The sequence below is a fragment of the Pseudophryne corroboree genome, chromosome 2 (genome assembly GCF_028390025.1).
Source record: "Pseudophryne corroboree isolate aPseCor3 chromosome 2, aPseCor3.hap2, whole genome shotgun sequence".
Lineage (NCBI taxonomy): Eukaryota > Metazoa > Chordata > Amphibia > Anura > Myobatrachidae > Pseudophryne > Pseudophryne corroboree.
This window is the reverse complement of record NC_086445.1, coordinates 937227392-937253870: the sequence shown is the minus strand read 5'-3', so window position 1 is coordinate 937253870 and position 26479 is coordinate 937227392. Positions and strand designations below refer to the sequence as shown.

The following is a 26479-nucleotide window of genomic DNA, read 5'->3' as shown; positions in this document are numbered from 1 at the left end:
ACCATAAAGCTATACCTCTAAATACACTTTTACCATGGAGCCGCTGCGGCCGCTAGACTTAATACACACGCTACGCACTTTGTACGCTATTTGCTTACAGAGTCCGTACCTTGTACGAACTTAGCGTACAAACGCCGCGCTGGGGGTACAAAGTACACACAGCGCGCACACACTCTTGATATACTTTAACCCTTATTAGAAATGTGATGCAATAATATTATTACACTCTAAACCTTATGCAGCAAAGCACTGCAATGATGTTACACCTTAAACCTTATGCAGCGCTGACGGTATAAAGTACCCGCAGTGCGTACACACCTTATCAATACACTCTTAAACCTTATACAGTTTGGTAATGTAATACGCTTTAAACCCTAGCAGGGAAAAGGGGACACAACACCGATTTGTAGTTAAACACTGGGCTCCGAAACCTCAGCATATATGTCTGGAAGGGGATAACAATACAATTTATACACTACAATATACAACAGAGTAAATGGCTACAGTCAATGTACATACGTGAGAATATTCGCTTGCGCAACCTGGTCCAGTCCTCCGCTAATCAGGTAGATAGCGTTCAGAGTCTTCTGACCGGCCAGGCAACAACTGGCTTTTTATACACTACTTCCATAAACAATATAATGGATACTGTAATCCCTTTGTCCATTGGACACAGAGATGCATCTTTACATTACAGGAGAGGTCATAGGTTGATTTGAAAAGGTGGGCGATGTCTTTCTCAACTGCTCTTGTGGGTGGTCTCCTCTGGATTCCCGCCGCATACATAATATACAGTAAATACAGTTTATATCTATATTCTACTTCTGCACATAACTATACGCAGGAACATGCGATCTTCCTCTAACCAACACCGGAATGTTACCTTTAAAATACCCTACAGCTGGATACTAGACATCACCGTATAACCTTAGTCTGTCCCTTCCTATCATGCAAAGGCGAATCCCTTAGTCCTGGAATCATTTAAACTGGTGATACTTGCTGATGTGGTGCAGGGGGGCTATGTGTACAATGTGCACTATTTGGGTTAAATATGTAATGTCTTGATAACCCTCTATGCGCTCACAAACTCCGCCGTAAATACCCACACCACGCGCAGGACCGCGGGAGCGATCATACGCAAATTGCGGATATGTGCACGCACGGCGGAACAAGTGCACACGCAGCGGGCATGTGTGTGTGGTTAGTACGTGCTGTGTGTATTACAATATTTTTCGACTTTGACAGTCCACCCTTTGGCAGTCAACAATAACTGCCACTATCTAAACACTAAACAGAAAAATATACAATACAATATCTACAGATGATTGGATGGTAGGAGGAGAGGTGTAGGTGGGAAATGTATGAGCTAGTGGGATAGTAACAGCATGTATGTATGAATCCATGTCTGAGGGGCATGTATCATCGTGCCGTATATGTTCTAGATAAGCTTCGAGGTATTGCGAAGTATACATTAAATCCTTCTTATCCCGTATTAAGGGTCTGTAAGTGGGCCAACAAACACTACCGAGCTCTTTTCGGCTTCTTGTTCCAACAAATGGGGTACACATTTAGTTGATGATACATGGAGGGGGAACATATGTGAGTGCTAGTATATGTGGATATCACCTGTCGACTATGTGTGTCACTAACTGAAGGTTGTAGAGATGAAGATAAGACACATATCTAAAATACATTCACATAACATTTTCGTAATCATTCTTGGGTGTAGTTGATGTCTTTTCCGGATCGGTGTATCTGGGCCAAGGGGGAGACAAAGGAAAAACGGGTGAAAGAAACAGGCCATGGAATTCATTTGCAATCCTTATCAAAACACTGTCTCTATGGATGGGTCATAAATTAAATCTGCTGCGATAACAATGCCCTCGCTCCTTAGACTCATCAATTTTGTGCCGTGCTTGCGCCGCGTTAGAATTCGAACACACCTGAATATCAAGCCAATAATTATGACGACTCCCAGGATACAAAGGAGAAACTTCCCTACACTCATAATAACATTTGAGCCCATTCTCCTAATCCTGAGAACCAATTTCGTGGGTTCAACCATGAGACCCAGCCGGTCAGTTCATTAGCAGTCAGGGTAAGGTTGTGTCTCTTTCGGAACTCCCACTTCAACTGCAAGATATCGTCCATCTTTTGATCGATGATCTCGTTTGGGTCATCAGTGCTGTTTGTAATATACGTGCAGCACTTCACACCATATTGAGTTGCCAAAGTGACCCAGTTCCCACCCGTCACGGCTGTGACATAATTAAGGACCATCCTGTGCTGGATCAATTCCTTCTTGTAAGCTTGTAACTCCCTTCCTGTATACCTGAAGGTGTCGTCATACATCTCAGTGTTATTATCTATCAAGTTCGCCAGCGCATGGATATACCTATAATTTATAGTTCCTCTGGCCGTACAGGTGACGTCCAATGCGATAAGGAACTGAATCCCGGTGGATTCGTAGTTCAAATCAGAGGCTCCGTGCTCTGTCCTTTCTATGAGGTGTCTCTTGACGATGTGTTCATAGTGAGTATGAGTATAAGGAGCCTGAGCACTGCGGTGAACATCTTTCATCTTATCATGGGTTATGGTCATGACTTCTGGCAACACTCTTCCAACATAACACAATCCTTCTGAGCTCGGGACAAGCTTCTTGTACGCTTTCCTCCCACACATGAAACAGGCATCATCGGGGAGAACATATGGTACAGAATATGACATTACCATATTGCAAACTTTCCAAGTGAAAAACCCAATCCCTAGTTCACCCATCTGCTCTGTACAAGTATCTGGCTGGATGATATGAGCACAGTACCCTGGTGATACTTTTCCAACCCACATGGTCTTGCTTCCTCGAGTATACCTATACCAGAAATACCTTCCACTGTTGGCTTTTTGGCGTACAAGTTGCAAGTCTATGGGCATCTTATCAGCTCTGTGTGAAAAGGTCATGGTCTGGTTATTCCAGGTCACTTCCCAATTTCCCGGTTTTTGGGAATTGGAAATGTTGAAACACACTAAGGATCTATCTACATGATACTGGTGGAGCTTTAAACTAGGGGGCCTAGAAATATTGAATTTCTTGTCCACCTGACTCCCACCCCGTAATTCGAGCACCTCCTCTATTGCTAAATGGTACGGTACTAATCCTGACTTGCTCTGACCTTGAGGTACTTGTGAACACACCCAGCATTCTGTCTGGTTTAAGACCTTACCCACTAGTGAGTGGTAATCACTCAATGGATGATGGTCCATGTTGATATTAAGGCTGGACTGACATCTCTGGATGCACCCATCCTCAACTATGTTCTCACAATTCTTACAAATGCAATTTTCCTCAGCCAATAACCCTTCACAGTGCCTCCTAGCTCCCTGACTACCAGATCGTTTTCTGATACTCTCCTTTGCTCGAGTGATGTGTTGCTCTTGGAATTCTACAAATCCGTCCTCGCCATCAGAACCCATTCCAGATCCTTTCTCGACCTCTCTGGTACTCTCACCGAAACAGACTGTTCTGGTCAACAACAGGGTTAACCGGAAAACCCAGAAAGCAGTCTCTTGGGGTAAGTCCATCTTGTTAAGGGGAGAGAAAGGAAACAAGAAGGGGGAGGAAAAGGGAAGGAGAGAAGGAGGGTAGTGGGAGATGGAGAAACTAATAAAAAAGAAAAACTGGTACGACAACCGCCTCTTGGTCTTGTTGTTCTCCGCGCTCAGGTGCCGGGACAACAGTCCTGCCTCTCAACCTTCCCGGAACAGACACTCCAGTGATACGATGTTCTCTCCGAGTCAGCGACCTTTCTGTAGAGAACATAAATCTTGTATTTCAATGTGTTTAACTGTTGTATGAAGTAAACCATCTTTGGAAAGTGAAAAGAGAGGGGAAATAAAAAAAAGAAAATTTGTCAGATTTGCGTTCACCATCAGGCTGTCACACCATCATGTATATCGGTGTCTATGCACAGTCTCCCTTCACCAGTATTCCCATTCTCCACCCTTTGTGCATGACCAGGCACACTGATACTGGTGTCCTTATGCTAGTGAGATATACTGGATTTAGGCAGAGCTCTGGCAGACCGAGTAGGCATGTGGCGTTTGAACTATATTCCTGTCAGTGAACGTAAGAGGATGAAGAGGAAACTTTGAAGACAAATCACAGAGTTTAGTAACAGGTAAGTTTGTAAAGGCAAAGAAGATTTTACAAAGTTTGACATCTGGATTGGGCACTACGGGGAATGATTCCCTAATCGGTCTGTTCCCCTTAAAAAAAATGTTTTATGTGTGTTATATCTCTACTGGGACTATCCCAGCCATGAATCCAGTGTCTTGTCCATTCTAAGTTCATAGGGAACCCGGTATCCTTGAGATAATTTCCTCTACCTGTGATGGACATGCATCTAAAACAGTGGAATGCATTATTAGTCTCCGTGGGTATTTAACATATTTTGTGCTTCCTGGGTGGGAGCACTCTATATGTATACCATCTCTAACAAAACTCCTGTTAAGTTACTTAGAGGTCACTTCTGCTAGAGAGAAAAGCAGAAGTTTAGAGGCCTCCTCCTAACCCCAGTAAGTTCTGTCAAAGGGTAAAGTTGCATTTATTCTGTTCTTCCCATTAATCGAATCTGTGTTTTTCTATACAGTATCGTGATTCCTTACTATATGTCCCTTGATCCCGTCTATGTGTTTAATAACGTGGCTTGTTTTCTTGTCTAGGGGGTCTGAATTTTTGTGTGCAGTTACAATTGCTGGCATAATGCCCTTCCCTTTTACACAGATAACATATTCTCGGTCTTTTGTTACTACTAGGGTTTTGGGGATTTGGCTGATGAGACTTTGGTGTAAGAGTCTGCATACTTTCAATCCTCAGCCTCTCCTCTTGTAGTTTCCTACGCCTAGCAATATTCCTATGGTGTTCAATTGCGCACTCTCTAAGGCAAGCTACTGTGACCCCTCTCCAACCAGGCAAAGAGGTTTGTACTCTGTCCCTCACTGTCTTATCGAGTCCGTCCATCAGCACAGAGACAGCCACCTCTCTGTAATTTTCATCGTTCCCTGCATCCGATACCCCTATCTATCCATTTCCTGCAGTGCTCGGTGGAAATATTCAGATGTCATTTCATTTTCCCTCTGTTTTATGGAGAAAATTCTTCTCCACTCAGTGGGGAAACACAACTCTAGTTGCCTATTAATTCGTTCTATATTTTCCTGATTGTTTCTGTCAGTCATAGGACTATCCGACTCTAGCCTACAATCAGTGGTGCATTTTTGGGTGTCAATATTAGGGGGTAGGCATGCTCTCAAAAATGTCCGCCAATGTTGGTTTGTCGGTTCATACGCATTACCCAGATCTCTGATAAACTTTTGACATTTGGCTAAATGCTTCCGAGGGTCGGGGAATTCTGAAATGATTGATCGCAGCTCATCTCTGGGCCACGGGCAATACATTGCATTATTCTTGGTGAGGACTATTTCCTGACTATCGGTTCCCCCATTGGGAGTTACTATTTCCAAGACAGGGTGTAATCCTACCATTCCGTTCCTAATCTGTTTACAGTGAGGTGTTGTTGTCTCTGTGCAATGAACTGTCTCACACTTACCGGTAGCTGTGACCTCACCCATTCTTTCATTGGGGAATATGCACTACCTGGTTGGACAGGCCCCACCTGAGTTTCCTGCAAGGTGACTGCTTGGAGGAGAGCTGCGATTTGGCTGAATCCTTCATCTTCCTGTGACCTAAAACCTTGGAGAGACTTCAAAACAGGATAGATTTTGCAAAAATTAGGGTTAATACATTGCTCTTTCATATTACGATCATTTACGGATGTATCATTGACTGTAGTCTTCTGTTCCCCTTCGACCTGTGTCGACAATGGTGTGTTTGTGTTCTCATCCCCGCTAGGTTTGGAACCTGTTGCATATGTTAATTTCCCTTGCATATCGCCCTCTTGCTGCCATAAGTTTAAACAGTTTGTGTGTCTGACCCTTTGCTTTCGGGATTTTATCAGACATATCCTACTCCTTAAATTCTGCAATACCTCTGGTTCAAAACTGCCTACCTTAGGGAATGGTTCCCTATCTTCCGCAGTCATACGTTCCCATTCATTGCACAAAATTTCTGCGTGTGGTCCATGCTTCTCACACATTATGTACCTCGCCGACCCCCTGGGCCGCCGAATGTCAACCTGAACCCTGGTTGCACGTCCCTTACTTGAGCAACTGGCCCCCATATTTTGCAGGTATTGCCGTCCCGGCTAATCCTACAAAAAAACAAAATACTCAATATAAGGCAACGGTGAAAGTTCTCCGAGTGCTTTCACCCACTCACCGCCCACGTTGGCCAATACTACCATACACTGTCATTAGCGAAGGTACGTACCCAACCTAGGGCCCCTATGTAACCTCTATTTACTGGAAGTATCTGGGAGTGACTTACCCTTTCCAGTAAATATTGGTTGTTGGAGATTTCCTGAGAGAGACCAGCGAAACCTCCCTTAACCTTTATTATACACAAATCACGCTTGCGTATGCTATATCCGGCGCTAATGATCCCGCGATTTTATGCAAAGCTCGTAAAAAGGGTATCACGTTGCGCTAAGTATTGCACCCACGAACGCGCGGTCCAATCGCACAGCGTATAGGTAACTGTTACTTATCCGCCGTACGACCAATGGAATCGATTTTTCAGGCTGCGAAACCTCAGCCGGAGCGTATCAATCAAAAACTAAATGGGTATCTTCGCTAACCCCCTGGGCTGCGGTACACTAAACAAAAACCTCGCTGACCTTTGGTCTGCGGTACTCTAAACCTTCGCTGACCTTCTGGCCTGCGGTACTCTGCTACCTTGCTCCTTTGTACTTCAATTTATATTAACGTGAGCTAGCTATTCTCACGCCACCAAGTCTCCACTCACCTGGTGTGGTCTCCTACGGCATCCCGAATTCCCTGGGTCCACAAAACCTTTATTATGTTTGCTCACTCACGCTCGTTCACTCAAATACACTTTGGTTTTTTCTGTACAGAAAATTAACTTTCATTCAGATAAACAGCCTTAGTACCAGAGGTAATACAGTAAAAAAGGTTTTATTTAAACTAAATCTTGGAAACTGAGCAATTTGTGCTATTGTCGCGTGGCTACCGTCCCGCGCCTAAACTAAACAATGCTATTGTGTAATTTGTACTTAGCGGCCGTACCCTTACGCACGTTGCGTAAACACGCGACCGTGCGTATGTCTTTACGTTGCGTACGCAGTCCCGTACCTTGTCCGAGACACGTGTACAAAGACCGTACGTCCGCAGTAGTACAAATCCCACACTTCTATAAATGTAAGCGATATTACCTATAATCGTTTACTTAACATAACACAGTATCTTTCTGTATAAACCTGTTTAACTAGGCCAGACTGTATTTGTGTTTTACGTTTACTTCCTTAATATTTAGTCTATGTCTTAACTAAATAGCAACAAATTTCTCAGTACAGGTCTAAATGAATCTAGTAATCGGTACTTATGGCAACAATGCGAGCCGGTATACAAATACAAAGTACAGGTGTATGCTTGTGTTGTGTGCGCATTTGGCGCAAAAATAGAAATTCACAGACTTTTAAAATAGCTTTGCGTATTTACCTTACGGATCCCACCAGCATCCCTACAAACCATGCAGAGCAGACGCCAACTTATCAGCAATGAGATAGGGTTTACCAGTGTATCCACCAACCAGGAGAAGGCTTACGTGGGATACCTGTCCGCCCTTTGCTGATAGATAAAGTCTGCTTTAACCTGCTAGGCTGCGGGTATGAGGAAAAAACGGACGATGTCCTCAATTGATAATGTCGATATTATCTTAAACCATAAAGCCTCTAAATACACTTTTACCATGGAGCAGCTGCGGCCGCTAGACTTAATACACACGCTACGCACTTTGTACGCTATTTGCGTACAGAGTCCCGTACCTTGTACGGACTTAGCGTACAAACGCTGCGCTGGGGGTACAAAGTACACACAGCGTGCAAACACTTGATATACTTTAACCCTTATTAGAAATGTGATGCAATAATATTATTACACTCTAAACCTTATGCAGCAAAGCACTGCAATGATGTTACACCTTAAACCTTATGCAGCGCTGACGGTATAAAGTACCCGCAGTACGTACACACCTTATCAATACACTCTTAAACCTTATACAGTTTGGTAATGTAATACGCTTTAAACCCTAGCAGGGAAAAGAGGACACAACACCGATTTGTAGTTAAACACTGGGCTCCGAAACCTCAGCGTATATGTCTGGAAGGGGATAACAATACAGTTTATACACTACAATATACAACAGAGTAAATGGCTACAGTCAATGTACATACGTGAGAATATTCGCTTGCGCAACCTGGTCCAGTCCTCCGCTAATCAGGTAGATAGCGTTCAGAGTCTTCTGACCGGCCAGGCAGCAACAGGCTTTTTATACACTACTTCCAAAAACAATACAATGGATACTGTAATCCCTTTGTCCATTGGACACAGAGATGCATCTTTACATTACAGGAGAGGTCATAGGTTGATTTGAAAAGGTGGGCGATGTCTTTCTCAACTGCTCTTGTGGGTGGTCTCCTCTGGATTCCCGCCGCATACATAATATACAGTAAATACAGTTTATATCTATATTCTACTTCTGCACATAACTATATGCAGGAACATGCGATCTTCCTCTAACCAACACCGGAATGTTACCCTTAAAATACCCTACAGCTGGATACTAGACATCACCGTATAACCTTAGTCTGTCCCTTCCTATCATGCAAAGGCGAATCCCTTAGTCCTGGAATCATTTAAACTGTTGATACTTGCTGATGTGGTGCAGGGGGGCTATGTGTACAATGTGCACTCTTTGGGTTAAATATGTAATGTTTTGATAACCCTCTATGCGCTCACAAACTCCGCCGTAAATACCCACACCACGCGCAGGACCGCTGGAGCGATCATACGCAAATTGCGGATATGTGCACGCACGGCGGGCATGTGTGTGTGGTTAGTACGTGCTGTGTGTATTACAATATTTTTCGACTTTGACAGAATGTCTGTTTTCTGTAAAGAGACTTAAAGTAATTCCCCTGTTCTTCTGCAATTTTTTTGTTTTACAAAAGTGATGTTGTTGCACCTGTATGGGAATCCTGTTTTTAAGTTGTAACAGTACAACCCATCAGAACACTCACAGCAGCACAGAATATTTCAGGAAATTAGTGTGCTTGTGGGAAGTAGTGACCTTTCTACTTGTTTTGTTTGATTGTGTTAGAGAGTACAAGGTGTAAGTGTGTTACACAGATGCAGGGTGACTGGGTTATGAAATGCACTTCTATATGCAACAAAGTTCATTTAGTCAGCTTGTTTTACATATGATAGCCATTCTTTTTCAGCATTAGATAATGTATTCTACATGTTATAATTATTAACAAGGGTTATTTATTCCATTGCTATACAACTGGAATGTGAGCAGTAGTTGTGCTTTATTAGTAAAGATAGGGGGTAATTCTGAGTTGATCGCAGCAGGAACTTTGTTAGCAGTGGGGCAAAACCATGTGCACTGCAGGGGGGACAGATATAACATGTGCAGAGAGAGATAGATTTGGGTGTGATGTGTTCAATCTGCAATCTAAATTGCAGTGTAAAAATAAAGCAGCCAGTATTTACCCTGCACAGAAACAAAATAACCCACCCAAATCTAATTCTCTCTGCACATGTTATATCTGCCCCCCCTGCAGTGCACATGGTTTTGCCCAACTGCTAAAAAATTTCCTGCTGCGATCAACTTGGAATTACCCCCAGTGAGAGAGTGCCGCTGATAAGTGTGTGTGTGGGCACAGCACGTGGGGAGGGATGGTTATGTGTTGTTAGGTAGTACCATGCCCCAAGGTAGGGAGTGCCTGACTGTAGTTCTAGAATGCCTCCTCTCTGGACTGTTCTGATGGCAGGGCTTGTTCCCTAAAGTCTGAATGTGGGGTTTCCAGCCTAATTGGGAAGTTAATAAAGCTGACCTATTGCAAAAGTGTCTTTAGCATAGCCGACATAAACATAAAGAGCCTGATTCAGTGCCACACATACAGCAGCTACGTCTGCAGGAATTTGCACAACGCTAGCCTCCAAGGCAAACATTTGCATCTTTGCAGATCTTCAGGGCTATTCGCAGTAGCATGGAAGTCAGCCAGATCTCCGCTTGCTGCTAAATAGTTGTAACTGGCTGACAATGGGGCATTTGCGTTTAGCCTAAGCTTGCTGTTGGTGCGTAGACAGAATTGCAGAATAATCAGAGATAAGTGATAAAGCTAAATATTTATCTTATATAATACCCTTTATGAGGTCTAAGAACACTGTACGCTAACTACGTATGAAGTACCGTAAGGGTACGCACGTTGCGTAACAATCGCTTAGCCGTGGTCGAGACGCTTAAGCGTTACGTTCGCTCACGGCCAAGAGATCACTGGCAGGCACGCTATTGGCTGCCGACTACCGCAATGATTCGCTATAGCGATGCGAACGCTCGAGACCACGAGGAGATCACCAGCGGCGCAGACGCTCACAATGTTAAACCTTTATCTCTAAACCATAAACAGTGTATTATGCAGAAAACCCTTAGTGTAGTGATATGGTGTAAATGCAACACAGTATAACCTTACTAACTTAAAAGCAGTTTGAGCGTCACCGACGCTCTGAGAATACTTAACGCTATAAGAAATACACAGATACCGTGCTTAGGGTCCAACGCCTAATATATATATTTTGAATGATATACTTGCAAAAGAATTAATACAAATACAAATCATACACTACAATATAACATAGACTAACTAACCAGATAACTACACAGTAAATACAATACAATTAAGTTTAAGAGAAAATGAGAAAGAGAAGAGAGAGAAAGATATGGCCCATAATAACAAGAGAGAAACAGTATGATTACGGAGAAAAACTTACGCACAAAGGAAACGATCGCATGCGCCTCTGGACATCCAGATCCCGATTTTCAGCAATGATAACCGTTGAAGAGTGAGAGCTGGATGTGATCGGCCTTTCTATTTATGCCCCACACACAATGCAATTCAATGGTCCCTACAATCTCATTGTTCATTGGACACAGGAATTCCTCCTCGCATTATAACAAAAGGTCATAGGTTGATTCATACAGGTGGGCTGTGACTATTTCCAACAGCTCAGGTGGGAGGGAAACTGGGTTTCCCGCCGCATGGGTAATAAAGTGCAAATACAGTAAATGTTCATAAACTTCTTATGCCCATAACTATTCGCACGAGCGATTGATCCGCTTCAAACCAACACCGGAATATTGCTAATTAAATATTCTTCCGATGGATACTAAACACCACTGTACTACTCCTGTCTGACCCTTTGTATCAAACAATGAGGGATCTCTCTGTCCAGGAACATGCTATATTAACTAAACTTTCAGAATCTATCAAAAGGACCATGATCTACAAAATACATTATATAGTGAAAATGTGTAACGATTGAGTCGTCCGCTACGATCACATAAACTCTACCGTAAATACGCATACCGTGCGCCTGCGGGTGCCCGCGACTGTGAGTATGCGCACGTACGGGAGAGCGTACGCATGCGCAGCACGGACCTGTGTGAGGTGCAAATATGGTAGTGTGCATAGAGATATTTTTCTGACTTTGACAGTCCACCCTTTGGCAGTCAACAATAACTGCCACTTCCTGAAAACATTTCAAAAAGAGAAAAATATATGTTAGGGGTTAATACATTTCCATGGTTGGGTAAGGGAGGAGAGAGGAGAAAGTGTGAAGAGGGTATGACCTAGTGAGATAGCAGAAGCATGTGTGTATGAGTCCATGTTTGGGGGGTCATGTATCATCGTGCCGTACGTGTGGTACATCAAGCTTCGAGGTATTGCGAAGTATACATTTGAATTCCTTCTTATCCCGGGGTACGGGTCTGTGGATGGGCTGTCAAACTTTACCGAGCTCTTTTCGGCTTTGGTTGTAACAAAATGGGGGAGCACATTTTAGTTGATGATACATGAATTGGGGGAGATATGTGATTGCTGATATCTGTGCCTGTATTCCCTATCGACTATGTGTGTCATTACCTGAGGGTTGTAGAAATGAAGAAAAGACATAATTACGGTAAATGCAGTGGTATTCTATGTCAGGTTAATGAACATTCGTCGATTGAGGTCTTGTTAGGTGTCTGTTGAATGCAGTCTTCTTTGTGCTTTTGCCCATTAGGTGCGAGCAAAAGCTTTGTCAATGTCCATAGATTTACAAAAAATGTTGGGCTAGCGTAATTTTAAAATTTCTAGGGAAACTGGGGATCTATGGCAAAGTTCATCAAATCTGTGTATAAGGTTGTCAAAACTTCTTCTTTTAATCCATCTGTTGTCTGTATATCGGCTCATCAAATTCCTCGTCCAAGTGGGTCTTTTCACCTTGGAGGAAAACGGAAAAACAGGTGAAAGAAACGGACCGTAGAAATCACATTTTCATTACATCATTGTTTCTACCGTTGGGTCATAAATCAAGTCCATTGGAATTACAGTTTCCTCACTCCTCAAACTCATTACCCTAGTACGACTTTTGCACCTCATTAAAGCCTGACCGCATCTAAATATCAAACCAATTGATATGACAACACCTAAGATACATAGGAGAAACTTCCCAACATCCATTATAACTCCTTGGGCCCATTCTCCTAAACCGGAGAACCAATTTCGCGGGTTCAACCATGACACCCAACTAGTCAGCTCATTACTCACAGCAGCAAGGGTGAGATTGTGTCTTCTGCGAAATTCCCACTTTAGTTGGAGAATGTCGTCCATCTTTTGGTCTTTGACCTCGACCGGGTCCTCGGTGCTATTCTTAATATATGTGCAACATTTCACGCCGTATTGTGTTGCCAGTGTGACACAATATCCGCCTGTCACTGCTGTGAGGTAATTAAGAACCATTCTATGCTGTACCAGTTCTGTTTTATAAGCCTGAAGTTCTCTTCCAGTATACCTAAACGTGTCATCATACATTTCAGTGATATTATCTAACAAATTTGCAAGCGCAGAGATGTATCTATAGTTCAGCACTCCTCTAGCAGTGCGAGTGATATCTAACGCGATTAGAAACTGAATCCCGGTGGATTCATGGATCATGTCAGAGGCCGGATGCTCTGTTCTTTCTATCAGGTGCCGTTTAACGATGTGCTCGTAATGAGTATGAGTATAAGGAGTTTGGGCAACACGGTGTATGTCTTTCATTTTGTCATGTGATACAGTCATTACTTCAGGCAATACTTTTCCAATATAACACAATCCTTCAGAGTTTGGGGCAAGCCACTTATACGCCTTTCTCCCGCATATGAAATATGCATCATCGGGGAGAACATATGGGACAGAGTAGGACATAACCATATTACACACCTTCCATGTGAAATCTCCTAACCCTAATTCTTCCATCTGCTTAGTACACGTATCAGGTTGTACGATATGTGCACAGTATCCTGGTGATACCTCTCCAACTCTCGTAATCCTATTTCCTAAAGTATACCTATACCGGAAAGATTTTCCTCTACTGGCTATGTGGCGTATAAGCTCTGTATCTGTAGGCATTCTATCTGCTCTATGCGAAAAGGTCATGGTTTGGTTACTCCATGACACTTCCCAATTTCCCGGCTTTCGGGGATTGGAGATGTTAAAACATAATAGGGACCTATCCACATGGTATTGGTGGAGCTTCAAACTAGGAGGGCTGGAGATATTAAACCTCCTGTCCACCGGCCTCCCACCACTTAGCTCAAGTACCTCCCCTATCGTTAAAGGAAATGGTACTAGCCCTGATTTGCTATGACCTTGAGGTACTTGAGAGCATACCCAACAATCTGTTTTATTTAACACACTACCCACTAAAGAGTGATAGTCACTCAAGGGATGCCGGTCCATATGGATATTAAAACTGGATTGGCATTTCTTAATGCACCCATCCTCCACTACATTGTCACAGAGCCTACAGATACAGTTTTCTTCAGCTAACAATCCATCACAATTCTTTCTGTGGTCAATGCTATCGGATCGTTTTCTGATACTCGCCTTTGCTTGTTGATTATGTTGTTCTCGGAAAACTACGCCTCCATCTCTGTCATCAGAACCCATTCCAGAACCTCTCTCGAACTCCATGGTACTCTCGCCGGAACAGACTGCTCTGGTCAACATCATGGTCAACAGGAAAATCCGGATCACAGTCTCTTGAGGCAAGTCCATCTTAGGAGGAGACGAAGAAGAATGAGAAGGGGGGAAAAATAATTTGAGGGAGAGGGGATGGGAAGTGGAGAAAAACAATAAAAGGGAACAGGGGATCGACAACTGCTTTTGATCTTGTGGTTCTCGATGCTCAGGTGCCGCCTTAGTCCTCCTGGAACAGACACTCCAGTGATACAACCTCTACCGTCTGTTCCTTATCACGGGACCTCGTTGGATCAGCAACCTTTCTACAGTGGGACGAATGAACCCAAGTCTCTCTCTCAGCAACCTTCAATGCTGTAGTGCTAGTCAATAAGACCTGGTATGGTCCTTCCCATCTGTCAATAAGGCAACCTGAGCGTAGAAAATTCCGTATCATTACATAATCCCCAGGTTCAATGTCATGACAATTACTATCTGGTAAATCAGGAATCACTAACTTCAAATTATCATTTTGATTCCTTAGCTGTTTACTCATATTAACCAAGTACTTTACAGTCACTTCATTGTTACACTTCAAATCATCCTGAGGGTTAATCATAACATGCGGTTGTCGACCAAACAAGATTTCAAAGGGAGACAGATTAAGAGGGGACCTGGGAGTGGTTCTGATGCTGTACAGTACAATGGGTAGAGCTTCTGGCCATGTCAATCCTGTCTCTGCCATCACTTTACTCAGTTTATTTTTAATAGTGCTGTTCACTCTTTCCACTTTCGCACTCGCCTGTGGACGGTATGGAGTGTGCAGCTTGCTATCAATTCCCATCAACTTACACATTCCTTGAAAGACATCACCTGTAAAATGGGTACCCCTATCACTCTCAATTATTCTAGGGATACCATATCTACATACAAATTCCTGCACAATTTTCTTAGCAGTAAACATAGCGGTATTTGTGGCCGCAGGAAATGCTTCAACCCAATTTGAGAAAACATCTATACAAACAAGTACATATTTCAAATTTCGACAAGGGGGTAATTGAATAAAGTCAATCTGTATTGCCTGGAAAGGACCGCCTGCAGGTGGGATATGGGATGGTTCTGTTGGTATTGCCTTTCCGATGTTCTTTCTCAGACAGGTAAGGCATGACATTGCCCTTTTACTCGCATGAGATGAAAATCCTGGGGCACACCAATATGCTCTTACCAATTTGCACATCCCTTCCCTGCCCAGATGAGTCAGCCCGTGGGCTGCCTCAGCTAAACATGGAAGGTATGCTCTGGGGGCCACTGGTTTACCGTGTCCATCCGTCCAGAGTCCTGAGGACTCCTGGCCATATCCTTTTGCCTTCCAGACTGCCCTTTCCTGTGCGGAACACAAATTTTGCATCTCACACAACTTCTGTGTGTTGATGGTATTAAATACCATCAGTTGTGTGGTGTCTGTCTGTCTGGGGGTAGCAGCTGCTAATTTAGCAGCTTCGTCTGCTCGGCTGTTACCAAGTGATACTGGGTCTTGGCTATATGTGTGTGCTTTACACTTGATAACAGCCACTCTGTCGGGTTCCTGTATCGCTGTTAGAAGCCTTTTGATGTGAGCTGCATGCGCTACCGGTGTACCAGCTGCCGTCATGAAATTTCTGAGGCGCCATAGGGCTCCGAAATCATGGACTACCCCGAATACGTATCTAGAATCGGTGTAGATATTGGCTGATTTGCCCTTAGCCAATTCACATGCTCTGGTTAGGGCGACCAGTTCAGCAACCTGGGCTGAGTGAGGTGGGCCTAGCGGTTCCGCTTCTATGGTGCCTTGGTCATCTACGACTGCGTATCCAGTACACAAGTCTCCCGAGTCTGACTGTCTATGACAACTACCGTCCGTGTAGAACGTAAGTTCTGCATCTTCCAGTGGGTTGTCACTGATGTCAGGCCTTGCGGTAAAATTTTGGGTCAAATATTCCATACAATCATGAGTGTCTTCCTTTATATTAAATCCTCCTTCCCCACCACTCCCATCTTCCACCCTTTGTGCCTGTCCAGGCACACCCGGGAGATATGTTGCAGGATTTAATGCACTGCATCGCCTTATGGTGATGTTTACGGGGGCCATTAGTGCCAATTCCCATCTTGTAAACCGCGCTGATGAGACGTGTCTGGTTTGGGCAGAATTTAACAAGGCTGACACTGCATGTGGTGTATGAATTGTGAGGTTGTGACCTAGCACGACGTCTTCGCTTTTCGTTACTAGCAATGCTATCGCAGCAACGCTTCGCAAGCATGTGGGGAGGGATCGCGCTACCGTATCTAGCTGAGCGCTGTAGTATGCTACCGGCCTGCTGGCATCACCGTGCTTTTGGGTTAGTACACCTGCCGCGCAACCAGCACTTTCTGTTCCGTATAGTTCAAAGGGTTTCCCATAGTCTGGCATACCCAATGCTGGTGCCTGCGTTAGGCACTGTTTAAGTCTCTCAAATGCTGTCTCAGACTCGTCTGTATGCGAAATCCGATCAGGTTTGTTTGAGGAGACCATCTCCTGCAAGGGTAACGCTAGAATGGAAAACCCTGGGATCCAGTTACGGCAATACCCACACATTCCTAAAAATGTTCTGATCTGTTGCTGGGTTTGTGGCAGAGTCATGTCTCTAATTGCTTGAATTCTATTAGCGGTCAGGTGTCTCAGTCCTTGTGTTAGACAGTGTCCCAAATATTTTACCTTAGTTTGGCATAATTGCAACTTGTCTTTGGGAACCTTGTGTCCAGTGTCTGAAAGATGAAACAGGAGCTGTTTCGTATCCTTCAGGGATGCTTCCAATGAATCAGAACACAGTAGTAGATCATCCACGTACTGTATTAATACTGATCCACTCACTGGTTGGAAAGACTGTAAACAATCATGCAAAGCCTGGGAAAATATACTTGGACTATCTATGAATCCTTGTGGTAATCGAGTCCATGTGTATTGGACTCCTCTGTATGTGAATGCAAACAAATATTGACTGTCAGGGTGCAGAGGTACCGAAAAGAAAGCGGAGCAGAGGTCAATAACAGTGAAAAATTTTGCAGTGGGAGGGATTTGCATTAGGATGACAGCTGGATTTGGCACTACGGGGAACTGACTCTCAACTATTTTGTTAATCCCCCTTAGATCCTGCACTAGCCTGTAACCCCTCCCCCCACTCTTTTTCACAGGGAAGATGGGACTATTGGCAGTGCTGGACGTTCTTACCAGAATGCCCTGTTGTAGCAAGCGCTCTATTACTGGGTAAACTCCTAACTCCACCTCTGGCTTCAGAGGGTACTGTGGGATTTTTGGAGCTATCCTACCATCTTTTACTTGTACAACTACTGGAGCTACGTTTGCCATTAATCCAGTGTCCTGTCCATCTTTGGTCCAAAGTGACTCTGGTATCTGAGATGTCATTTCTTCTACTTGGGAGGGAGTCCTATTTGTCATAGTGGTAAGTGACATTAATTTTGACGGGGAGTCTAACATGTCTCGTACTTCCTGAGCGTGATTCTCAGGTATGTCCAAGAATACACCTTCAGGAGTACAATAAATGACGCACCCCATTTTACACAATAAGTCTCTACCCAGGAGATTGGTCGGTGCCGATGCAGCCAGCAAAAAGGAATGCTTGGTATGTAAAGGCCCTACTGTAATCTCGGCTGGTTTGCTAACAGGGTAGTGCTGGACTACTCCCGTTACCCCTATAGCTGGAATTGTCTTACCAGTGGTTCTCATGCCCACTGTCGAATTTATCACTGATTTGGCCGCCCCTGTGTCTACAAGAAAGTTTAATGATTTACCAGCTACATTGATTGCAATTTCTGGTTCACTTCCAAGGCTTGCAATCAATTTTACTGGCTGCAGATTACAGGTATGGCCACACCCCTATTGGGTATGGTGACCTCCCTGAATCCCGCTGGCAGCAACTACCTGTGAAGGGGTTAAATGGGAACTCCCAGAGGCTTGCCAATCTCTGTTTGGGGGGTATCTTTTTGTTTCCCCTGCATGTGGCTCATAACTCCGTTTCTGCGGACCCTGCTCCCAATGTCGTGTGTCGTGTCGTTGTCTAGGGGGTTGATAAGATTTTTGTACATTTCTCGATCTACAGTCTCGTGCAAAGTGTCCCTGTTTGTGACAAAAATAACATGTTACCACATTTGACTTAACCACAGGGTTTGGTGATGTTAACACAGGCTGTTTTGTGGTCAGGGCCTGTATACTTACTGCCATTAACTTATCACTTTGTTGTTCCCTGTGTCTGGTGATGTTCCTATCGTGATCAATAGCAGCCTCTCTCAAAGTAGCCACAGACAGACCTCGCCAACATGGTTGTGTGGTCTGTACCCTAGTTTTCAATGACTCTTTTAAACCATCCATCAGTACCGATACTGCTACTTCTCGATGGTTTATGTTTGTTTTAATGTCCTCTATGCCTGTGTATTTTGCCATCTCTGATAATGCTCTGTGAAAATACTCTGCAGCTGTTTCTGACTCCTTCTGTTTAATGGAGAATATTTTGTTCCATTTAACTACGGCTGGGAAATACTCCTTTAACTGTAAGCTTATTCTTTTTACATTGTCTTTGTTGTACACATCTGTAAGAGGTACATCCTGATCTAATCCACAGTCAGCTAAAAATTGAGCTGCGTCAACATTGGAGGGTAAACATGCTCTCAGCAATATCTGCCAGTCTTTGTTGTTAGGCTCTACCGTGTTACCTAGGTCTCTGATGTATTTTTGGCTGGCAACTAAGTCTTTTCTAGGGTCAGGGAATTCAGACACTATGGTCCTTAATTCCATTCTGGAAAATGGGCTATACATGGCAATGTTCCTCACAGGGGTGACTCCTGATGTGTCAGTTTTCCCATTTGGAACAGCTATTACCCTAACAGGATTAACTCTAACAACATCACTCTGTGTGGGTTCTACAGCCTGTGGTGAAATGGCTTCAGCATAGTGTATGGTGCCGTACTTACCTGTAGATACGACCTCCCCTTTCCCTCCGCTAGGGGCCCTTGTTACTAATCTCGTGGGTGGAGCTGTGCCTACTGTGGTCTCTGCTATGGTGGCTGCTAGAGAGAGCGCTGAAATTGTTGCCGATTCGTCGTCTTGATCATACTCCTGAGGAAAGTTCAAAACAGGGTACAACTTGCACGGGTTAATACTTGCATTGGTTAATTGGTTAACATTATCTTTAACATTTACACAGTTGCTAAGTGTTTGTTTGTTACACCTTAGTGCGTCATTCTCCGCAACCAATTTCTCTCCTGGTATGTATGGTGGCGGTGGGGCCGTGGCTATCAGTTTCTTGATAGAGCCAGATCCCGCCGCCTGAGCCAATCCTCTCTGTATGTCACCCTCCTGTTGCCACAACTGCAAATAATCATAATGCTTGATTCGTCTCTTTGCTGATTTAATGAGACATATCCTTCTCCTTAAATTCGTTAACACTTCTGGGCTGAAGCTACCTACTCTGGGGAATTTCTCCCCGTCATGTACCGTCATTCTCTCCCATTCATCACATAAAACCTCTGTGTGTGAACCGTATTTTTCACACATCACGTATCTTGCCGACCCGACTGGTCGGTTCACTGAATCAACCCGAACCGAGGTTGATCGCCCCCTACCTGAACAAGTGGCCCCCATAGTTCGAAGGTGTTGCTTTATTCAGCCAACCCTTACGCAAACCAAAATGTTCAAAATAGGCTGACGGTGGCGGTTTACCGAGTACCCCACTCACTCGCCCACGCCGACCAATACGACCTGATCACACTGATATAGTGCTGGCGTACTCGACCCAGGGCCCCTGCGACCTGAACCTCTATTTACTGGAACCTGTGAGGGTGATCCGAAGAACACTTACTCTTTCCAGTAACTATTGGTTGTTGGATAGTTCCTGAGTGAGCAGCGAACCTCCCTTAAAATAAAAAAATTACACAAATCACGTTAGAATGTACAAATAGCGTTTATGACCTTCGTACACAAATAGTACCGGTCAGGTTTACTAATGTACACAATTACGTGCGGTACAATCGTTCAGCACATAAGCAACTAATCTTATGTACGGAGCGACCAGTGGAATCGAAAATTGCGGCTGCGAATTCCTTCAGCCAGAGCTTGTATGGCCTATATGGGTGTTGCACCAACCCTTTCTTGGTGTTGTGCCTGTGGACTGTATAGCGGACTTCCTTGTCTGCTGTACCTGAACCTGTTGGTCTGCTATGACCTCCTGGTCTGTTACAGTATGACCTCCTGGTCTGCTACACTCTAATGCTCAAATTGTATGTTTTAACCAGGGATGCCTCCCTAGCCACCATGTACGTCACTTACACGCATGTACCTCACGAGAACTCGACTTTTCTTGTGGTTCAACCTCAAAAAATTGTAAAAACAAACACTCACTCACCACATATACACTTTTGTTTCTATGTCTATTTCTGCGCAGAAATTTCTCTTTAGACCAGATGTGTTACAAATTAGGAGAAGGATCTATTAATTTAAATTTTTAATGTTAAAATAGATTTGTGCGATTTATCGCCTTGCGTTATTTACCGCGTTGCGCTATTTATCGCGTTGAGAAAAGAGAAGAAGAGAAAAAAAAAAAACTTGTGATTTGAGTTACGTGGGCGTACCCGGACGCTCCGCTGCGTGATATACGCTGCGTGCGTCGGCCTTTGGTTTGCGTACGCAAGTCTCAGTCCTTTGTTAGAGACACGTGTACGCAAAATAAAGATCCACCGTAACACAATTTATACGTTTATCAATGTAGATGATCCTTGATCATCTACCGCGCACCACACTGACTTCGCCTTGTCTCTCAGGCACAGCTGTGTTTGTCTATACTTTAACTATATTACCTTTTTACTCTTAAACTATAGAATAGCAGCAAATCTCTCTTAGCACGTTTATCAACTATAAAACTGGCAAACAGGAGAGTGATATACGAAAATACACAAATGAAAAAAAAGAAATGCAGATATATATGTGTGCGTGCGTGTGTACGCAAGACAGAAAAATAAACAGTTTTAAAAGAGACTAGCGTGTTGTTCTTACCTCCGGTTCCCGGATTCCTTCAGCACCCTTTACTAAGAGAAGCAGACGCTTATCCAAACAGCACTACGAGGAATATGATTTCCCGCCCTTTGCTGCTGGATAATGTCTGCTGAAATTACCTAGTGCAGATATGTGAAGGATAGGACGAGCCCGCAATTGATAAAGCTAAATATTTATCTTATATAATACCCTTTATGAGGTCTAAGAACACTGTACGCTAACTACGTATGAAGTACCGTAAGGGTACGCACGTTGCGTAACAATCGCTTAGCCGTGGTCAAGACGCTTAAGCGTTACGTTCGCTCACGGCCAAGAGATCACTGGCAGGCACGCTATTGGCTGCCGACTACCGTAATGATTCGCTATAGCGATGCGAACGCTCGAGACCACGAGGAGATCACCAGCGGCGCAGACGCTCACAATGTTAAACCTTTATCTCTAAACCATAAACAGTGTATTATGCAGAAAACCCTTAGTGTAGTGATATGGTGTAAATGCAACACAGTATAACCTTACTAACTTAAAAGCAGTTTGAGCGTCACCGACGCTCTGAGAATACTTAACGCTATAAGAAATACACAGATACCGTGCTTAGGGTCCAACGCCTAATATATATATTTTGAATGATATACTTGCAAAAGAATTAATACAAATACAAATCATACACTACAATATAACATAGACTAACTAACCAGATAACTACACAGTAAATACAATACAATTAAGTTTAAGAGAAAATGAGAAAGAGAAGAGAGAGAAAGATATGGCCCATAATAACAAGAGAGAAACAGTATGATTACGGAGAAAAACTTACGCACAAAGGAAACGATCGCATGCGCCTCTGGACATCCAGATCCCGATTTTCAGCAATGATAACCGTTGAAGAGTGAGAGCTGGATGTGATCGGCCTTTCTATTTATGCCCCACACACAATGCAATTCAATGGTCCCTACAATCTCATTGTTCATTGGACACAGGAATTCCTCCTCGCATTATAACAAAAGGTCATAGGTTGATTCATACAGGTGGGCTGTGACTATTTCCAACAGCTCAGGTGGGAGGGAAACTGGGTTTCCCGCCGCATGGGTAATAAAGTGCAAATACAGTAAATGTTCATAAACTTCTTATGCCCATAACTATTCGCACGAGCGATTGATCCGCTTCAAACCAACACCGGAATATTGCTAATTAAATATTCTTCCGATGGATACTAAACACCACTGTACTACTCCTGTCTGACCCTTTGTATCAAACAATGAGGGATCTCTCTGTTCAGGAACATGCTATATTAACTAAACTTTCAGAATCTATCAAAAGGACCATGATCTACAAAATACATTATATAGTGAAAATGTGTAACGATTGAGTCGTCCGCTACGATCACATAAACTCTACCGTAAATACGCATACCGTGCGCCTGCGGGTGCCCGCGACTGTGAGTATGCGCACGTACGGGAGAGCGTACGCATGCGCAGCACGGACCTGTGTGAGGTGCAAATATGGTAGTGTGCATAGAGATATTTTTCTGACTTTGACATAAGCGTAGAGAAAGAGCCGCCAATTTCAGACAGACAAGCGATTCCATGTTTTAGCACTTTATCTGCCAGTGCAACCAGATAGACGCGACCAGCTCTGAATATGGGAAAGTCCGCACCTATTTGCAGTGCGGCCGCTATGTGTCTGGCTATGAATTAGCCCCAAAATCTCTCCATAGACAGCTATACCTCCACCACTAGCCTTAAGAGACTACAGAGTTTAAAGGGCAAAGACATCTCGGTCTGTCACTTGTCCTTTTCCTCATCTGTAGTTATAGGGCAGTGTGGATGGGATTGCACATTGGCAGTATGTAAGAACACCTTGCATCCAGACTATCATTTTCATTTAAATAACTATTTTTTTCCCTCCTATTCCCTAGACATTAAACACCGACGGATACCAATTTTGTTTTTTGCTAACAAAATGGACCTGAGGGACTCTCTGTCATCTGTCAAGGTCTCCCAGTTGCTGTGCTTAGAGAACATCAAGGACAAGCCGTGGCATATTTGGTAATGGTTCTATTATTCTGAAGTGTGTGTGCACAATAAGCATGTTTTGTTAGCTAGAAATGCCTATAAACCGCAACACTAAACTCATGCCAAGCAGAAATCATTTCTCAAAAACAAAGTGACAGCAGGGGTTGCTGGGAATAAGAAAGGGAAATAGCGGTTTTTAAACTCCTTGTAATAGTGCTTTGTGATTTCAATAATACTCCTTTCAGATCACCAATGCCGGATCCCACCCTGGAATTGGAAACGGGTCCTTCCCGGGTGGGATCTGGCATTGGAGCCTCTGCGCTGGCTTCCCGACCCGGCAATATGCCGGGTTGGTTGCCATAGCGGCATGGGCGGAGCTTGGGGTGGAGGCGGCGCTGGGAGATGAGCTCATCTCCGTGCCGCTTCTCCCTATTAGTAAATGGGTCCCGGGTTGCATCGACGCGGGAATCCGTTTATGCTGCCACTGACCCGTATTCAACCCAGGAATAACCCTTCTTATTACCTGGGTTGAATTACCTGGTCAGGCGACCCGGGAATTCTCCAATGCCCCTTTCACATTGCACACTGATCCGTGTCGACCAGGCAATATACCGGGCCGATTCCGGTTTATTTTTGTGATGTGAAAGGGGTATTATTCACAAATTCCTTTTTTGCTCTTTAATTAATGTGTGTTTTGTATTGGCTACAGTAATGCTCAGCTGTGTAGTTACAGATCCTCACGCATTTTATCCTTTTTTTTTTTTTCCATATGTCAAGAGATTCCTGGGGCGATTCCCGTGTTGTGCACTTTTTCCGAAATTTTTATACTTTTTCCGAAATTTGCGTCTTAGCTTTGCTTATTGGGGCTAATTCAGATGTGGTTGGAGCCGCTATCGCTGAGCTTCCTTGTAAACACCAGTGATAGCGCTGTATGGTAATGCAGCAGAAGGCGTCTTTTACAAATAGAAGCCTCCTGCTGCAGTAGTGATCCGACCTGCATCCTAGGACGCAACATCGGATCACTAATCATCGGGGTAACACAAGCCACCATCCGTATTTCCTCGTATGAAGCCAGTAATCTCTGTCCAGCGACGGTATACGGGAACCTGAGGGTTAGATGCTTTCAAGTTGCAGCATGATTGACATGCTACGGCCATTTGGGGGTGGAGCAGGGGCGGCAGTCGGCAGAGTCAGTGTCAGGGACTCATATTCTGGTCATCCTGAGTACACAGAGTGAATCAATGCTGCAACATCGGATGACAGAAGTGGGTAGGAGGTGTTTATTTACACAATACGCCTCCAATGGCATTAGTGTAATTTGGCAGCTGCTATTGCATAGAGTATCTCTCTGAATCAGGCCATAGCCGCTTATAGTGCACTAGATACTTATGATTACCGTTTTGGCTTGGCTAAATCGCAAAGCCAGTGGGGTTCTAAATGGGTCTGTTTGGCATGATATGAGGATAGGTGTGTGGATACGTCTGTGCAGAAATCATAATGGAGGGGGACAGTGGTGAAGGGAAGCTACAGATGGAGCTGCTGGTGTGATCTGGAGCTTTCAGTGACTACTTGCCAATGTAGTAGAGTCGTTAGTATAAGTGAAAATGTATCCAATAACCACCAGGCATGTGCTTTCACTGAACACCGCAATCTGCAGCCTGGTACCCGTGGAGCGTGTTAAGCAGTTCCAGTACATAACACTGCGGCCAGAAACTGTCACATTAACCTGCCGGGTTCGTTATATACATACTGTACTGCTAGGCCAATGGTTCGTTATATACATACTGTACTGCTAGGCCAATGCAGAGGTTATTTGGCAATGGATATCCTTAGATTTTCTGCTGGCTATGGGTTCCCTACTAAACTTTTAACCTAAGTTTTAAATAATAATAATAATAAAATGAAAGCTGAAACTCTCTGATGCCCTGAGCCAGATTTGTTTATGATGACTGATTTTTTTTGTTTATTTAAATGATCTTGCGACTACCAGTCTTTTCCATAATGTTTAATGTTCTATTGAGCGGTTTGACAGCATAGTGAGGTTATCACCTAATGTATTTGGGGAAACGCTTATGCCCCCACTTTCCCTGTTTTTTTTACCATCTCTAGCACATTTTTTAAATCAGTGTAAATAATCACTTTGCACCTACATACTGTAGTATGACTTTTCTCTGACGTCCTAAGTGGATGCTGGGGACTCCGTCAGGACCATGGGGAATAGCGGCTCCGCAGGAGACAGGGCACAAAAATAAAGCTTTAGGATCAGGTGGTGTGCACTGGCTCCTCCCCCTATGACCCTCCTCCAAGCCTCAGTTAGGTTTTTGTGCCCGTCCGAGCAGGGTGCAATCTAGGTGGCTCTCTTAAGGAGCTGCTTAGAAAAAGTTTTTAGGTTTTTTATTTTCAGTGAGTCCTGCTGGCAACAGGCTCACTGCATCAAGGGACTTAGGGGAGAGAAGTTCAACTCACCTGCGTGCAGGATGGATTGGCTTCTTAGGCTACTGGACACCATTAGCTCCAGAGGGAGTCGGAACACAGGTCTCACCCTGGGGTTCGTCCCGGAGCCGCGCCGCCGACCCCCCTTGCAGATGCTGAAGATTGAAGGTCCAGAAACCGGCGGCAGAAGGCTTTTCAGTCTTCATGAAGGTAGCGCACAGCACTGCAGCTGTGCGCCATTGTTGTCACACACTTCACACCATAGGTCACGGAGGGTGCAGGGCGCTGCTGGGGGCGCCCTGGGCAGCAATGTATAATACCTTTTATGGCTAAAAAATACATCACATATAGCCCTTGAGGCTATATGGATGTATTTAACCCCTGCCAGATATCTCAAACTCCGGGAGAAAAGCCCGCCGGAATAGGGGGCGGGGCTTATTCTCCTCAGCACACAGCGCCATTTTCCTGCTCAGCTCCGCTGTGAGGAAGGCTCCCAGGACTCTCCCCTGCACTGCACTACAGAAACAGGGTAAAACAGAGAGGGGGGGGGGGCACTTTTTTTGGCGATATTTTATATATTTAAGCTGCTATAAGGATACAACACTTATATAAGGTTGTTCCCATATATATTATAGCGCTTGGGTGTGTGCTGGCAAACTCTCCCTCTGTCTCCCCAAAGGGCTAGTGGGGTCCTGTCTTCGATAAGAGCATTCCCTGTGTGTCTGCTGTGTGTCGGTACGTGTGTGTCGACATGTATGAGGACGATGTTGGTGTGGAGGCAG

At 44.2% G+C, this 26479-nt stretch overlaps 1 protein-coding gene across 1 annotated transcript in view; it reads left to right on the top strand.

Moving 5' to 3' along the window:
* The window catches only part of ARL6 (ADP ribosylation factor like GTPase 6), a 156881-nt gene that overhangs the window by 79609 nt on the left and 50793 nt on the right, over nt 1-26479 (top strand). The window contains exon 6 of the mRNA XM_063956284.1: nt 23168-23297. Within this exon, the coding sequence (XP_063812354.1) occupies nt 23168-23297 (130 nt within the window). The remainder of the gene's footprint in view (nt 1-23167; nt 23298-26479) is intronic.